Source organism: Podarcis pityusensis (assembly GCF_964106645.2).
Source record: "Podarcis pityusensis genome assembly, chromosome: 3".
In the NCBI taxonomy this organism is placed as follows: Eukaryota; Metazoa; Chordata; class Lepidosauria; order Squamata; family Lacertidae; genus Podarcis; species Podarcis pityusensis.
This window is the reverse complement of record NC_138026.1, coordinates 29,591,575-29,609,612: the sequence shown is the minus strand read 5'-3', so window position 1 is coordinate 29,609,612 and position 18,038 is coordinate 29,591,575. Positions and strand designations below refer to the sequence as shown.

The 18,038-nt window shown below is 43.3% G+C and overlaps 1 protein-coding gene across 6 annotated transcripts in view; it reads right to left on the bottom strand.

Moving 5' to 3' along the window:
* Positions 1-18,038, bottom strand: part of LPIN1 (lipin 1) — an 85,508-nt gene that overhangs the window by 24,269 nt on the left and 43,201 nt on the right. For 5 of the 6 annotated variants that reach the window (XM_080997983.1, XM_080997984.1, XM_080997985.1 and 2 more), the window contains 6 exons: positions 12,322-12,522; positions 10,685-10,780; positions 9,145-9,473; positions 8,490-8,597; positions 6,801-6,908; positions 150-279 (listed from right to left, as the gene is read on the bottom strand). In XM_080997983.1, coding sequence (XP_080854109.1) covers positions 150-279; positions 6,801-6,908; positions 8,490-8,597; positions 9,145-9,473; positions 10,685-10,780; positions 12,322-12,522 — 972 coding nt within the window. The remainder of the gene's footprint in view (positions 1-149; positions 280-6,800; positions 6,909-8,489; positions 8,598-9,144; positions 9,474-10,684; positions 10,781-12,321; positions 12,523-18,038) is intronic. The other variant, XM_080997986.1, reaches the window with a different exon arrangement.

The following is an 18,038-nucleotide window of genomic DNA, read 5'->3' as shown; positions in this document are numbered from 1 at the left end:
TGTTTTGGTGTTATGACTTCACCCTCCTTTAAAATATATTTGTTAGTTCTCTGTTACCTTAAGACAGTCAGCTCTAAAAACAGAAGAAAGATTGAAGCTATTTTATCATAGGCATTTGAAAATATTCCGGAGGAGGTTTCCCCTCATACCTTTGTGGCTTGAGGTAGTTCGCCCCAGTCCCAATGCATTTGTGGATTATTCTTCTGGACGCCCCTTTCCAAAGATTTATTGACTAACTCGGAATCACTTTTAGGCGTTGGGGGCCGTGAACCTGAAGGACTGCAGAAAGAAGTGGGGAGGAAATGGGAGAAGACATGCATTAAACAACAATAAGCATAAGTACAACCTCAGGGCAATTTGAGATGCTTTATAGCTATATTGTTAGTGGCAATCTGAACTGAAACATGCTGAATGCATTTCAGACTTAAAATGCAGTATGAGCCCAGTTCAATAGGCAGCCGAAAGCACGAGGTTTTAAAGTTACATGCAAAGTAATTTGTGAGACTCAAAACCCTAGCAATAGGGTACTGCTTGCAAAGTACTTAGTGGGTCTATGAATGCAATATAAATATTCAAGCAACCCTAAGCACATTTATTGCAGGGGGTAGGGGTTGAATCCCACTAGCTTCCAATGGGATGTATACTTCCAAGAAAGTTTATTTAGAGTTTAAAGCTTAGTAACATAAATCAGTAGTTTGCCAGCACACAAATAGACTCCCATAGCTTTCTTTTGCAGAGAAAAGTCAATAAATGCTAATCTATGTTAGTATTCTGAAACCCCGGGAAAGCCACGTTTTGTGAACAGGTAATGTGCAAATGTGGCTGGCCATACACAAGGGTTCCGATACCATAAAAAAAAGGCAACAGGAGATGTTGGTGGTGGTGATGATGATGATGATGATGATGATGATGACAATGGTTGACAACCCACCCTTGACCCTAAGGTCCCCAGGGTGGGATACACAACATTAAAACACAATATTAAAAAGAGTTTAGAGCAACTTATAATGCCAAAAACAAGGTGATTCCTAAAATTCTAGACCTCAGGTGTCCAAAGTAAAAGGGTACCCAAAGTTTCTTATCACAAGGATATCCTGGGACAGAATGAGTTAGGCCCCTATAGCATGAATTCACTCAGTGCAATCTCTTCCATAGGGAGACACAGAATAGCCCTGCGACATGGAAATGCCTGAATCAGTCCTAAATGGACAGGTCACATGAACCACTAATCTGATTGTGGGGAAAACGGTTGCCTTGGAAAACAAAGGATGCAATAAAAATCCATTTATGCAAGTAACGTTTTAATGCATAGTGGCAGCACTGACGAACTGATGGGAAGGAAGGAAGGGGGAAGGAACTGGTGCATTGATTCAGTTCTCCCTCAAGCACACATACACACACACACACACACACACACACACCAGGTATGCAGTGTCAAATCTGTGTAGGCTGTTACACAGGCAGCCTTTGACCCATGGCCCCACCTCCCTGCACAAACATTTTTGTGCAAACATGTCCTGATCCAGAAAAATAATGTGCTGATCCCAGAGGATCAGGATGTAAATATTTGAAACTTGAATCTATGGATGTGCTTACACAAAACAAGAGGAACAATCTGTTTTCTTACTTAATGGGGGGGGCGGGGATACAATAGCTCAGCTAGTGAAGAACTTTAGGATACAACAAACTAGTTTGTCCAACCAACTACATATATAAAAATGATACATGAGGCTGAAAAAATCCCAAGTTCTTGGTCCCCCTGGTACCCAAAAGCATTCTGATGTTGTCCAATTCTGACTTAATGCACCCACCTAATATTGAGCAAACTAAACTTGAGTTCACACCACCAACACACTAAACGTAAGACGTGCGTCATAAGTCATCTAGAAGACATGAATAATTCGGTTCTGGGACTATTAAGGAGAAGTTCTACAAAACTGCCTTTTTAAGCTAGGAAACTGCAACCCTTTTTGGTCTTGTGGACACATTTGCAATCTGGAGCAACCGGTGGGCACCACACACAGAGATACAAATGCCACAACCTATTCTGTTCATTGCAGCAGAATGCTCCTCCCAGCCTAATTTCGGGAATTTTTTTGGGGGGGGGGCAGTCCCTGTGGGCATCTGGAAAGCCTACTGCAGGTGGGTCTGGACTACGTTCCCATCCCTTTCTAAAGCCAAAGCCCAGATGAACTGTTATCGTGTTAAAAGAGAAATGGCATCTCTGCATTACTAGAACAGGAACTATTTTTTAAAAAAATAATTAATAGCCTTAAGCGTTTAACTGAGCATTTAACTCTCAGTACTAATACACTTCTACATTATGGACAGCGTGAAAAAGAAAATGCATTATGCCAGGTCAAAACGCATTAGATCATCATTTGTGCTGTACTGTATTAGCAATCCCTTAGAAGAACATCATACCTTTCTTAAAAGTTGTACTGCAACGAATAACGCACCCCCGTTGCCTCGAAGAGTTTACAATTTGAGTTTGACAGAAAGCAGGTTCCCCGGGCGGGAAAAAACCAAACACATTTAGACTGTGTGGAGAAGGACAGCACCAGGACATCCACTAGTTCTGTGTGATCTTAGATTACGTTTTCATTGGAACTGCAGAAATCTGGAAGCATCGGGGTGTGGAGGGTTTATGAGCCAGCAAACTGGATGCTGGCAGTCTGTTCTTCTCTAATGTATTTTGGCATCCAGCTGAGCAGACCCAAAATAAGCCTTAAAGGCTGGAACTGTTCCTCAAACTAAGCTCCTTGACACACCTTCACAATGCACCTCCTGGCTCATCACACCCATTCCAGCTTCAGGATTCAATTCACAATGACTCTGGTATTCCCAAGTAAATGTGTGTGAAATGCACAGCAGTAGTAGTTCAGGCCTTGGTGACTTCAAGACTGGGTTATTGCAATGCACTCCGTGTGGAGCTTCCGTTGCTCTTAATATGGAAACTACGGTTAGTGCTGAATGCTGCTTCGTGGATGCTGACAGGAGTGAAACCCTGTCAGCATATAATATGTCTGCTCAGAAACCTGCACCGGTTATGCATTTACTACTGCGCCAAGTTCAAAGTATCACTATTAATATAAAGCTCCTAATAGCCTGGATCCTGTTTATTTGAGGGATCGATTTACCCCAAATACACCCACTCAACTTCACACAGGAACTTTCACTGTGCTCTTCTTGGTTCCTGCTAAGTTCAGGCAAGGTTATTGTTATGTAGTGTAGTTTCACCCTGGGCCAACAGGGGGATACTGTATATAGTTTTCACTCAGGTCTGTAGATAGTTTTCACTCAGGTCCGCGGCAGTTATTTTAGGCGGGAACTCTGGGCTGTTGTGGTTACAATGTTGACAGCCGGCTGCCTATAAATACAGGCCGGCTGAGCTGTTCGCGGTTAGTTCTATTCCAGCTTACCATAATAAAGAGCTACTTGAAGAAATCGCTGTGCCGGCTGCTATGTCAACCCACCACCTAACAGTTATCCAGGAATGTAGCAGCCATTGTGTGTTTTAATCTCTTTTTAGCTTATTATAGATTTTATTTTTTTAAAAAAAATATATTTCACTGACAATTTTAATGTCTCTGTTTTGCTTGTAGAGGTTGCAATTACAAGCAAGCAACATGTATGTACATATTGTTAAATAAATACATCTTTAGACAATGGTAGATGATAGACAGATGATAGATAGATAGATGATAGATAGATAGATGATAGAGATAGGGAAAATTTATATCCAGAATGTATGCCTTGCCAACATGCACTGCTTAAATGTCACCTTTTCTAAAAGGGTGGCTGTATTTTCTGCAGACTTTCTGGCAAATTTAAAGGACCTTGGGCTATGCCTGGCAATTCTGCAACATCACATAAACAGGAAATACAGTGTTATCTTCTAAACAAGAGACAGTGAAAAAGGAAAAACGAGCAAAACATACTGTCCAGATAGGACATTATGAACCTATAAATGCTACAGGACCCACCAAGTCAAAGGGGAAGCCCAAGAATTAATGGAACTTCTTTCAGAGCTGCCTACAGATTTCCCTCAGTTCAAAAAGCATATAGGTCAGCTGCCAGCAATATGGGAGGACAACCTTCAAGAGGGAATGAAATATGGAGGGGCAAGCCTTGCTCCCCCGCCCCGCCGGCCCCCCACCAAAGTAGACTGCCGGCAAGGAAGTGGGGAGAAGCATTTTCTGCTGCTTCATTTGTCCATATACACAAAAATCTTATTACAGACGTTCATCAGGAACGACAAACATGGATGCCAGCTGAAAACGCTGTGCCGTGAATAATAACAACAACAACAATAATAATAATAATAATAATAATTTTTTTTATACCCCGCCCATCTGGCTGGGTTTCCCCAGCCACTCTGGGCGGCTTCCAACAAAACACTAAAATACAATAACCTATTAAACATTAAAAGCTTCCCTAAACAGGGCTGCCTTCGGATGTCTTCTAAAAGTTTGGTAGTTATTTTTCTCTTTGACATCTGGGGGGAGGGCATGGCAAGCTTTGTTTACTGAATGCGAGTCAAATAAACATGCAAAATTAGATCAACTCACTAGGGGATCAGAACATTTGTCAATGCAAATCACCCTGTGCAAATCACCCTAATTCAAAACCTTCCAGAAAACCCACGTCAGCTGGTTGCCAGCAAGTCCTGTTGCCTGTTGCAACCACACCCTCTGCATACATCTCTTGCTTCAAAAGATTACTGAGGAAACGGGGCTGGTATTACTCAAGAGCCTCTAGTTCAGGGGAGGGGGCTGGGGAAGCTGTGTGCCCCCGGATGTTGTTGAAATTCGGCTCCCATCAGTCCCAGACACCAAGGAAGACGGGAGGTCTAATCCTTTAATATCTTGAGGGCCGCATGTTCCCTCAACTCCTGTCCTAGTTGCTGATTCCTAGCATATATCCTAGCATATGGGTCCTGCACCCAGTCATACACATGATCTTCTTCTCCTTTACTTAGAAAGTACTAGAAGATGCTAAATGCTGCTGATTTTCCCTCAGTACATGAAAGCATGGTAAAAATACATATGTAGGCGCTTCCTCCGCTAGCACTGTGAAAGGAAGAACAACCAGCGGGTTGCCATCATCACTGTGTCTTCCACCAACATAATTCTCCCCTTGTCTGTTTGTTTTAAACTATGACAACATTTTGTATCGCAGTGCATCCTTTGGGGATTTTGCTTCAGTCTTCCCCAGCACAAACACGAACCGCTTTTAAACACAACTTGCTTTAAAAATAAGCACGGTTGTTCTATAACTCAAGAGCCTGTTCTCTCTTTTTTCAGCAAACGATATCTTTATTCACCACAATTTGTCTGTGGGAACAAATATATATATTTCAACATATTAACTTTCGACAGGAAGTACGAACGTGAATTTTTTAAACAAACAAGCAAACCATCAGGCTATTTTAAAATGCCCAAACTCCCTGCTGTTTAAGAGAGATTTGAAATTAGGTTTCCCTAAAAACGCCTAAAAAAGGTTTGAAATTAGGTGTCCCTAAAAACGTAGGGACGTGGGAGGCGCTGTGGGTTAAACCAAAGAGCCTAGGACTTGCCGATCAGAAGGTCAGCGGTTCGAATCCCCGCGACGGGGTGAGCTCCCATTGCTCGGTTCCTGCTCCTGCCAACCTAGCAGTTCAAAAGCACGTCAAAGTGCAAGTAGATAAATAGGTACCACTCCGGCGGGAAGGTAAACGGCGTTTCCGTGTGCTGCTCTGGTTTGCCAGAAGCGGCTTAGTCATGCTGGCCACATGACCCGGAAGCTGAACGCCGGCTCCCTCGGCTAATAAAGCAAGATGAGCGCCCCAACCCCAGAGTCGGCTACGACTGGACCTAATGGTCAGGGGTCCCTTTACCTTTACCTAAAAACGTCTACCTCAGATTCTGGTTCTTGCAACTTTCTTGCCCTGATCGAGAGGACAACATGCGCTTAGTCGGCAATGAGAGCCAGTGTGGTGTAGTGGTTAAGAGCGGCAGTCTCGTAATCTGGGAAACCGGGTTCGCGTCTCCGCTCCTCCACGTGCAGCTGCTGGGTGACCTTGGGCCAGTCACACTTCTTTGAAGTCTCTCAGCCTCACTCACCTCACAGAGTGTTTGTTGTGGGGGAGGAAGGGAAAGGAGAATGTTAGCCGCTTTGAGACTCCTTAAAGGGAGTGAAAGGCGGGATATCAAATCCAAAATCCAAATCCAATGGATGGTTATGTGCTCATATCACCTGCATGTGTGGAGTTTTCCCCTCTCACTGAAGTAATGAGGAAGCTCTTGTGGTCAAGGGAGCTCCAAAGGTGCATCAGAGCCCCTGTGCCTACAAAAGAGCATTGGCAATGTACACCTGTGTTGTACCATGAGGAAACTACCTGCCTTCAAGCTGGGTTGACCAAAGGGGACCTAGTGTTGGATAAGACAGTAGCCTAAGGGCTTGGCAGTGAAGGACCCTGAGGAAATGCAGGCAGCTCAACAAAAATAAGGGGAAAGGAAGTGGAAGAGGAGGAGAAATGTACAGGAGCTGGAGAAATAACAAAGGACTGAACTGCAGATGATAACCAGCCCAATTTTTGGCCAGAGGTCTACAGTTTCTGCGTCATTAATACAGTGGCAACATAAAGTGAAACAAAAACCCTAAATGCTAACCCCAGTTTCCTGCCAAGCAACTGTGTTAATAATAAGGAGTAGTTTGGTAAGTCTGAGGAAGGCTGCAAAACTGTTAAAAAGTGTTAAAAGGGTTAATCAGCATTCCAACAAACCAAAGGAGAACTTTGCGGAGAGTTGCTGTTCTACCTGTCTGTAGCAGGATAGTGAGAAGACTGCTGAGGGCAAGAACTAGATAAGCCTCCATCTGCTGGAACAGTAAGATGAGAGGACTTCCCTGGGCAAGTTCTGGGCTTACTGGACAGTGTGAGGTGTAGTAAAAGGAAGGGAGAAAACAGGCATCGTTATTCCACAATACGCTGCAATCAACACATGCTGCTGGGACACACAGTGAGATCCCTGCCCGCTTGAAAACAAGGAACTTGGCTTAAAGAGAACTGAGTTTCTAAGCGACAAGATCCGGAATCACTATAAGCAAATGTACAGTAAGTCAGTGTACCATTCAGAGAGACACCAAACTACAGCACACAAAAGGTTGCAATCATTTGCAAATATGACAGCCACCATTATAATAACATACGCAAAACAGTGATCCACCCTGGCCTCTTCTGGTGCAACAAGTGCGAATTTGAGGGTGAAGAGTACAAACTGATCTCATCAGAGGAAACAGGCAGAAATGTTATCTAAAATATGTGTGTTGCACAGACATGCTCCACTGCCATTTAACCTTTCTCTAGCAACTGGATTAAGCATGAGATCACTAAAACGTGTTTTTAGTTATAAGAACATTGTTTTGAAATTGACAAAGAAAGTATAATACCTTTGCATGTATTTTTTAAAAAACAACCCTACATCTGTATGATTTTGCCCCCAAATCAGAGTGGTCCGCAAGAAACACGACCTAACGATCGCAGTAAAAGGATCCTATATTATGACTAAGGACCCTTCCACTTATAATGCAATCAAAAATCAGAAGTATCACATGTACACGGTGCTTATGGAAGGCAGACCTCTGTAATCACGTGAGGTTCTTTACTCTTCCATTACCAGCAACGGAGATGTTCCACTTGCATTCATGTAGCTGCCTCATTGAATCGTAAAACCAGTATGTAGGAGTTAAGATAATTTTGTTCCCATAAACATGATCCTATCAGGACTGCTACAGCCTACCAAAGGGGTTTTCATCCATGTGCCACAGAGTGTTCAGTCGCAACTAATAATGGATAATTAAGATCAACAAGTTTTCCGAAGGCTCAGCCTCACACTAAACATCACATGGAAATGTCGGGGGGGGGGGCGACCCATGAAAGCCCACTTTTTTCACTTCAAATCAGTTGCAGGAGAGATGTTGGACTAAAAACAGGCAGGGGTTGTTTTCACTTTGACCCTGAAACTCTACTCCAAATCTACTCCTCTTCCTGTGCTCTGAAATGAAGAAGTGGTTTACACACACTCACGTGTAACAGGTAGCTGAGCACTCAATGAGTTGGCTTGCACATAGCACCAAGCTGAACTCTGGCTGAAGGCAGTTCAAGACGACATACCAAGCCAAACCATGGATGAAGTTACGGCAGCAGGAGGACCAGGAAAGGAGCACAATGTGCTCTCCAGGAACCCTCACATTCATTCTAAGACATGGTTTGGCTTAGTGTTACGGGCACAAACCAGCTCAACGTCTTGGATGAAACCTGGAATGCTTGATTATCCTAATTATGGGTGTGCATATGCGGAGCCCAGAAATATACAATCATTTCATGAATGTTACAAGTGTGGGAGGAGCTCAACTCCCTTCAACTGCTGCACAGTGTCTGAACTTGCTGGACGAAGGCACTTAGCACAGAAGACTACCTGAGGTACTCCAGTTAACACATACCGTACCTTGGTGAAGGGGACCATTCTCCATCCGAATGGTGGTGAGGGAGCACACTGATTGAAGATGTATTTATCTCAAGCACTTCATCTCTACAAAGATCAGAGGCAGGTGTTCTGAGTATAAACGAACAAAGAGAGGAAAAGAGGTTTAGTTTTGTTTTTGTGTGTGTGTGTTTTTTTTAAAAAAACCAACAACCTCTCGTTCAGAGCTAGAATAGCATTGCAACACTGGCAAGGAGAAAACTACTTCCCTTCTCTAAGAACTGCTACGCTCAAACGTCATCTCAAAATGACTGGAAATCCAGATGCTTCTGATAAGAAGCGCAAGTTGGAAAACAAAACGAAAAACACAACTCTAGCGGTCAGAAATTAGCAGTTCCTTAAATTTCCTTAACCCCCTGGGCTAGGAACTCATGATGAAAACTTTTTCTACTTCCTAAAGTGAATTCAGTTCTCTTTTAAATCCACTGACTCTTTGGAGCAAGTATGCATATAGGAACTTTGTGCAACATGAGAAAACTTTGTCCAGAATAAAATCCATATGTATCCAATCATTCTCATGCTGCAGGAAATCCACACGACGTCTTTTCATAGGTATTTGCCTAAAGAACATTAATGCCTCTGAATAAATCGCTTCTCCGAGTTTAAGCAGGATCAATACCTTGTATTGTCTAAAAGCTCATTTTCTTCGTCGGAACTGATTTCTATAGGGAACATGTTTTCATCTTCAGTGGTATCGTCATTTTCATCTCTTTTTGAAGTGTCTATTTTGTGGGCAGATCTCCTTCTACGTTTCCTCCTTTTCTTCACAGAACAACTAGAAGAAGTGGGCTCAACAGCGGATGAAGAAACAGAGGTTGGTAGCTGTGAACTGCTTCCAGTGTCCATGTTTCTTATCCTGTCCACAGAGTTTCTCTTCAGCTGTAACTCCATGAGAGCTGTTCCCTCCGTAAGAATGGGAGATGTAGCCAAGTGGTACGGAATTGCTTCCTAGAAAAAAGAGGGAGGAGACAAAACAGCGTCTTATTTCCCTTGATATTCCTTATTTCATTTCCTTTGACATTTGTGAAGATTAATCTATCCTTTATCACACACAAACATATGCCCCAAAATGTACCTCAAGCTTCACATAAGTTAAGCTTTTGTAAGTACTCCACCTTGTAGCTCTTTCAAATTTTGCAAAGCATAAGGCTTCATTTAGGTTATTTAGGTGGTTCTACATGCAGGGGGTGGGAAACGCTATAAAAAAGTCAGAAATTAAATTGTTGTAACAAAAGGGGGAGAAACCCTATGTAAAAACACTATTGAAAAGTTTTGTGCTCTCTGGCGCCATCTGGTGCTGCATTTTTATAACACATTCAAATCATTGGGGGGTTTTGTTTGTTTTTTTCTAATGTAGCTGAATCCTTTCTCACCATGCTTTTATGGAAGTGCTTCCCTTTGGACTAAATAAGTATATATAAGATATCAGCTTCAATCATGGAATCAATGCAAGATACGTGCTATGGAACTGTCAAGAGCTGTCCCATGTGCCAGAATGGGCTCCCCTTCCTGGAACTGGCTCCTTCCTCTGTGCAGAGAAACTAAGCTATATACTCTTGCACTGACTAGTTCTGCAGCAGGAACATGGAAGCCCTGCTTGATTTTTTTTATTTTTTTCCCTTTTGGGGAAAGCATGCTCAGAGGCACAGATCAGGAAAGTAATGGAAATCCAATCACCTTGGCTTTAGGCAAATCAGCCAAGCCAATGAATGCCTTGCTACCAAAAACAGCCAGTTCACACAATCAGATAACCATCAATTATACAGCCAGCAGTCTCACAATATGCAAGTTTTCCTCTGCCAATGAATACTGCCAGCAGGTGAGGAAGAGACAATCAGATGAGAAAACGTTCCATTTAATGACAGCTCCATGCAAACAGCAACAAATGGAATCACTACAGAAATAATGGGGTCATGTGAACTGGCCTTTAGGTTTTGCCATCCACCCTCTTCCTCCATCTGTCACTGTGTGTAAATCAAGTCTTGAAAGGTGCAAGAAATGGAGAACTGTAAATGAAATCAGATCTAGCAGCCTTCTCCCTATAATGGATCTCTTAAAGGCATAGCAGTCTTGGGGTTTGACGATCCACTACAGATGTTGCGCTGTAACCATAATTTATCAGAAACGAAAGATGTTTGGGAAGTGGAGCTCCATCTTACCTGGTCATCACCAGTTTCCTCTACAAAAAATGCTTCTCCGTTGTCCCCTAATTTCATATGCAAATCCACAGATTCTCCATTGATTTCTATGTCAACCTGGGGAGGGCAAAAGACTTTTGAACAAACGTATAATTTCACTGCAGAGCACCGGAAGAGTTAGTGTGTGAATGAACATTCTCTTATATCTGTGAAAAGGGCTAATTCACATCATCCTAGTTAACATTTATGTAAGGTTTTTCAAGTGATGAAAGTACTTGACATTATCTCGCAATCCTTTACAGCAGCCCTGTAAGGGACATCAGTGCTATTATCCCCATATTTCATGGTTTTTTTGGGGGGCAGGTGCTGAGAGGGAGAAAATAGAGGTTTGTCAAAGGACATCTATCTAGCAAGTTCATAGCTAGGGTACAATTTGAAGCAGGGAACTTCTCAGGTGATCTTTATATGCAACACCTCACAGTGGCGTGTGCCTGATCTAACGAAAGTTAAGCATCAACCAGCTTCCTGGTCCCAGGTGCCACTGAGCTCCAAATAAGCAATTTTAAGTGACATTTTCAACAGCAAAAGAGATAAGCTTAAGCCCACCGAATCCTTATTGAATCCATAAAAGTGCTTAAGGTCATACGTTGTCCATTGATGGGCTCAGTATTGTAAATAAACAGTGGCCTTCCCAGTGATAAAAGGCCTTATCCAAAACAAAAAAAAACCCGAATCTGTGAGCAAATAACACATCTGACACACAATAATTACCACCTCTCTGGGTTTTGTTGTTTGGTGAAAGTGCTGAGGACACAAAATTCTAGTTCCCATGGTTCTTTTGTGGGGAGTCAGTGCTCCAGCACATGCATCACAGATCTGCCCAGAGGGCCAAAGCAGACGATACATTAACTTGCACAATGACATTTGCCTGTGCTTTCCTTTTTACCATGGCAGCTGGGGGTGGAAATTTGAGACTGGGACTGCAGCGTGAGGAAGATTGGGGAGGAGGATCTAACACTTCCTGATGGAAATGTCCCCCACCCCAGTCAAAGCGACCATTTGCCCAGAAAGGAAGCTGCTATCCCAGTCTGGAACAGGGACCCCACAACTACAGATATATGCACTGCACTGTCTCTGCACCTACATCTTAGTGTCTCCATGAGAAGGACTCAAACTCAGATGACTCACAAGTCACCATACTGAGCACCACCTTCTACATTACCCCAGCCTAAGGGCATGGCTCTTCCATCATGCCTCGACCCTGGTGGCGACTCTCCTACAGCTTCTCCTGATCCACAATCCTGCAGGAGTATGTTATCTGTGCCCTTGAAGGGCTTCAGCCAACCCTCCTGGTGGGCTGGGGGAAGCCACTGGAAGAGAAGACCTTGACTGGCCTTCTTAAGCTTTCAAATGACTCTGGCCCTTTGCTGAGACAACATCTTCCAGAGCTCAGCCAACAAGGCCCACTGGGAGCTGTCATGGGGCCTGAGGGGTTCTAGTAACCACTAACACACATCACTGTGCATGCAATGTATCATCAAGTGTGGTCCTGAAAGTGCATAGGATGAAAACATCCCTGCCCCCAGCACAATATATTGTGTGAAGAGGGAGCTACTGACAAAACAAGAAGCATGTCAAGACATCTTCTGTCCCCCTACCACTTTTTCCTTCGAACGCAGAACTCCCATCTTTCCGAAGCGCACGTGGAAAGGCGAACAGTGGAGGTTCCCATCAGGCTGGCGGACAACGATGACATCTATGCACCCAGACAATGTGGCAGGATTTAATCCTTTATAAAGCTCCTTCACAGTCACAAAGACTTGGCCTGCTAACTGCCCAACGTAATTCATGGTTTGTGCCTGGAGAGGAAAACAGGACAGAGGGAAGCATCAGAATCAAGTAGGACACATTAAGACCATTTGGCAACTGTAGAAAATAAAAGACCAAAAATATTCTATAAAACAACCTAAGGTGACTCTGGAAGGCTCTTGGGCCAAATCCTACACCACCCCCACCTCCATGAGGAGTACTGGTTAGCTTACTGGCTTCCCACAGGAGTGTGGAGTTTCCCTGCCCAAAGTTTTCTGGTGAGATCTCTTGGAGAATGGCATCAGAGGCAAAGGCTTACGGTTTCATCTCTCACCCCCAAATCTGCCCCAATGGACAGAGGAAGAAAACCCAATTGCCACAGATGACACTTCTTTGGCACTCCTCTCTTGTGTCTGTGCTGGTTGAAAGCACTGACTTCTGTGGCAATCAGATTTCCTCCTGTTTTCCTGAGCCACACCCCTCGCCACCCTAGGCCTCACACCCTCCTTAAGTGTTTTCGCATGCCTCGAATGTGTCCTGAAACTCCAGCCATGCCTCTTCTTTGCAGGCTAGAGAGTGTTGGGTGGAACTAGCCTACAAACAGGTAAGATTCAGTACTTGCTCTGTTCGCTTTCGCCGGTAACCTCACCTGCTCCTGGTCAGGTGGCCCCTAAAAAGTTGACCAGAAAATACTGTGGCCCTTGGGTTGTAGTCTACAATGTAACTTACTCCTAGGGAAGTGTGTACAGGATTTCAGCTTAAGACGGGCTCACAGTTGATAGCACTGCACTTAGAATCAATCCAAGTCTACTGAACGGCCTTGACATTTCAGCGTGTCAAGATATTTGTCAACGTAATGAGCAACGGAAAGTTAAAAAGACAACATCCACATTCCTCAAGAGCTGCCCAGCAATGCCCCAGCATAGCATGAAGCTTCAAGCAGAGGAACGTGAACCACTTAGTCCCAGATTCACATCTCAGCACAACCATTAACTCACTTAGGTCTCTGGTTGAAACATTTAGGTAGCTCTAAGTAAATCCATGAGATTAGAGCGCAAGTCTTGGGAGACTTGGATCCAAATTTCTGCTCAGTTACAAAGTTCGCTGCAAGATCTCTGAGCGGTCTTTAAGTCCTAAAATAATCTACCTCACAGTGATGTTGTGAGGGAAACAAATATGAATACCGTCCAGTGTACAGGGCTCCTTTTTGGAAGAAAGGACCCCTCAGCCTTTCGCCTCCCCATCTGCAGAGTGAGGGTCACTGTAGTGGCCCACCTGTTAGGTTGAGATGATTTTGTTATTAACTAAAAATATTTCTAACCCACGCTTCATCGCAGTGCGATACCAGGGTAGGATAGAACACAATATAAATTGAAACCAACAAACGTCATCATAAAACAGAATAGAAGGGAGCACATGAAAAAACAAAGGAAACAGCAGTCATGATAATTATCAAAATCTGGCTGGGAACCCTACCCCCACCACACAAACACACAAAAGCACAGCTCTGCCAATACACACGACACAACAGGTTGGGATAGCAGAAATGTTTTGCTATTTGCTTAAAAAAAAAAAAAGACTGACAAGAGTCATTTACAAAATTAGCGTTCTCCTAATGGGTATAATAGATCCACGAGAATCCCAGCCAAAGCTTAATTCTGTATCTTTGTTTCATATATCAGAGTTGCAGACAACAAATATGAATAAAATCAATAAAAGCATCCATGAAAACTTCATGAGAAACATCAATAAAACACCAGTGAAATACTGACTGGTTAAAGAGAGAATGTTCATAAAGCAAAGGCCTGTGAAACAATATAAGTTTTCAAAAGACACCTGAAAGAAAGGAGGAGCGGTTCCTGCCAAACCGCAAGGAGTTCCACAGAGCACACAAAGGCTGCCACACTAAAGGCTCAATCCATGGTAAATGCCAATCAAGCGTCAGGGGTGCTGGGAACAGAGAATGTGAGTGCTAAAACTGCATTTGCAACTTGCTGAAGTATGTATTAGCTCTCAGTGAAATATTCACGTCCCCAGGAACGTTCCCCAATTCCTAAGGAGACTATATGTGGTCTGCATGACACATTTTGTTCTGTTTGATCCTAGAAAGCCTGCCTGCTGGTATCTCAAGAGCAGGAGTGCTAATAATAAACCAAACCAACTCAGTAAAATATAGGGCTACTTGTATTCTGTCAGCCTGCAACCTACATTTCTCTCTGGGGTTTCCCTTTAAATTTCCAATCGAAAGAAAGTACTTCTTCATGCAATGCGTGAACTACGGAATTTGCTCTGTAAAATCAGGGAGGGATGTTTCAGGCCATCACCTGAAAGAAGTTGTGCATGGAAAAGCTTCTTGCAACTTGAGGACTTTCCTCACACATGGTCGTTTGCCATGAAAACAGCACTCAACAAGAAGCCACAAGCAGTTCAGGCTCCCAAATGAACGTTTGCAAAGACAAGATGGTCCCCGTTTCTCGTTCACATTTTTTCATATTTCCAATACTTGGGGAGAGGGGGTGAGAATCAGTCCTTAACAGTAGCATCTTCTCCACGTATTCCAGTGAGCCAGTGACCACTAATGCATTCCTAGGATCCCTTCCACACACCTGGGAACATATATCCTGATGTTTTTGAACAAAGTGCATGGGGAGATTATACCTCCTTGGTTGTTTATTGAGCATTCATTCTCTGGTTTGTTTGCAGGGAAGTTGTACGGTATTGTTGCACCAAGCAATTGGTTTCCAGCTCATTTTCCGGTCACTTTCCTTACTACAGAAATGGGGTGGAGGGGAAGCAGGTTTGTTGTGAAAGGATGCCAACTCTGCTTCAGTTGTGCAACCTGAATTTGCTGGTATGTTGCTGAATTCTCACCCACAAAATAGCAACTGTCTGGAAGTGACATACCGTATTTTTCCGTGTACAGGATGCCCCCAATTTTTTTTCACCCAAAATTAAGAAATTACGTTGTTTAGCTTTGGGGGCGGGGGAGGTCACTTCCACCAATCGCTCACCCGCCTGCCTGCCACTGCCGATTGCTTGCCACAGCCACTGCCAATCGCACACCTTGCCGCAGCCGCCAATTGCCTGCCCAATTGCCACAGCCACAGCCAATGGCCAGCAGGCCTTGCCGCAGCCACCAATCACCCACCCAACCGCCGCAGCCAATCTCCTGCTTGCAGCTGCCATTAATTGCACGTCCCCCCTCTGCATTCACTATCTGTGTATAAGAAGACACCCAATTTTTGCCTAATTTTTTTTTTTAAGAAAAGGGCATCATCTTATACATGGAAAAATACGGTAGATTAGTCTGTACTTATCTCTTGCACTGAAAAGGCATCATGGCACAATAGAACATCACATGCTTTCTTTCTATGCAGATTGAAGCCCTGGGCTCCATCTCCAGCATGTGAAAATATGGCTCTCGGGGAACAGGGCTAGCAAAACAAAAAAAGCTGTGGATAGCCAGTGGCAGTTAAAATAGTAACAATGAGCAAGAAAGACCACTGGCCTGATTTTGTTATAAAAACAGCTTCACATTTTAGCAGATAAAATGTGAAAGTTCTAATACGTTACAGAAGGCCAGCAATAAGTCTGTGCACCTTCAGCATGAAAACTGATACACAGAAATTCTGTAAAATAAGTTTATTTGAGCATGTTTATAGAATCAAATGCGACCCACAAACCATGTATTGCAACCAGTGAGCAGCTGGAAAACCCGGATTTCGCAGCCACAGTTTGGTAAAGTATGGAGCCTATAAAAACTTGTGGTGGCCTACCGTATATTGCTTGGTAGATCACAACAGAACTTTTGGGGGGAGAGGAATATTATTTTTTTGTTAATAAGAACAGTAAACAGGAGCAGACATGAGGGAGAAGGGCAGTAAGTCAAAATAAGATGCTTAAAAAACAGATACAACATGGGACAAAAACTAATCAGAAAGGAAAGAGTTCTCCAGTCATTAACATATAGATCGCAAGTTGTGCAGACCTCCTCTCAAAGGACCTGGCAACCCACTTTTGCTTGGTACTTTTGACAGCATGCCTATAACCTTGGCTCCCTTAACATTCTCCCTTTCACTGTGTGGCTGAGGCACACAGAATTCTCCTAAATGTAAGGGCAGTCACATCAATGGTTACAGCTGCCCCAACATACATAGCAAAACCCAGTCAGAATGAAAGAGCAAGATAATAATATCCTTAACTCTGTGCTAGTCCGTGACCACCACTCTCTCCTTCTTGGGTTTTCTTTCCACAAAATCAATGTTGCATGCATTATTAAACACAAACTCCTCTACAAGTCTTCTGAATTGTGTTTATCCTATATGCTTTTCTTTGCCAATAAAGCTGATTAAGCATAAATCTATCCACAATTCAGAAAGCCATGCAGAAGGGAAGGAAATGTTTCATTCTGAACATTCCCTGGGTGAGTATTTTCAAAATGATGATTAAATGCTGCATGCCTTGACAGTATCCACCATAATAGCTGCTTCGTTCAAACTCACAGCGTTCACAAAGTATGTTTAGAAAAGGTTTAGACCCGAAATACAACAATGTAAATTTGTGAGCATTGTTATCAAAAGTGATGAACAAGATAATGCACGTAGCTTGATACATTTTAGAGCAGTGGTCTCCAATGAAAAAATGGGACCCCACTGAAAGAACCATACTCTTCCTCTTTTTGTAATTTATAAAAGTGACACAATATGGTTTTTGAGATCTTCTCAATGGTTTGTTCTGCCCTCTTCACTCAGGCTTTAGGATAAAAATCACCAGATAACAGATAACAAGACCGACCTACAGAAATGAACTGACATTGTTTTATTTACTATTTACAAGATCATTTGGGGTCTGCCTTTTAGCTTCCCCAAAACAAATCATCAGCCTAAAACATAATAATTAAAGCTACAAGATGAACAATGAACTAAAAAAAAATCCAGAGCCACCTAAAATACAGTTCCACAAAAGGGACCAGAAAAGCTTTAGAGAATCCAAAACAGGAACTTTGCAAAGCAGGAAAATATTTACCAGACGCCGAAAAGCCAAAAAGGAGGGGGCCAACCAGGCTTCCTGGGTAAAGGAGTTCTGTAATCTGGGTGCCACAACCAAAAAGATTCTGTCATGCATTATAATCCAGCTGAATCTCTGATGGCAGTGGAAAACAGATCAAGGCTTTTGAGGAATAGTGCAGTGGGCGGGCAAGCTCATGTCATGAGGAGGCAGTCCTTCGAAGACGTCATCCAATGATCTATACTATGTTGGCTGGTTACATGGGACATGGGGAACTGCATTACGTCTGGTCAGGCTATTTGTCCATGTTTTCTGACTGGAACTGGCTCTCCAGAGCCTCAGGCAGAGGTCTTTCCCACTATTTGCTAACCTGATCCTTTTAACTGGAGATGGCAGGAATAAAACCGTTCTGCATCCGAAGCATGTGCTCTGTGACTGAGATACATGCCTGCCCCTAAATACACACACAACATGACAGTGCTGTGTAAAGCATCTTTCCACACCATTACATGGCAGGAAACCTGATTTTATTACATGGGTTCAGTTCAGGCGGAGAGCT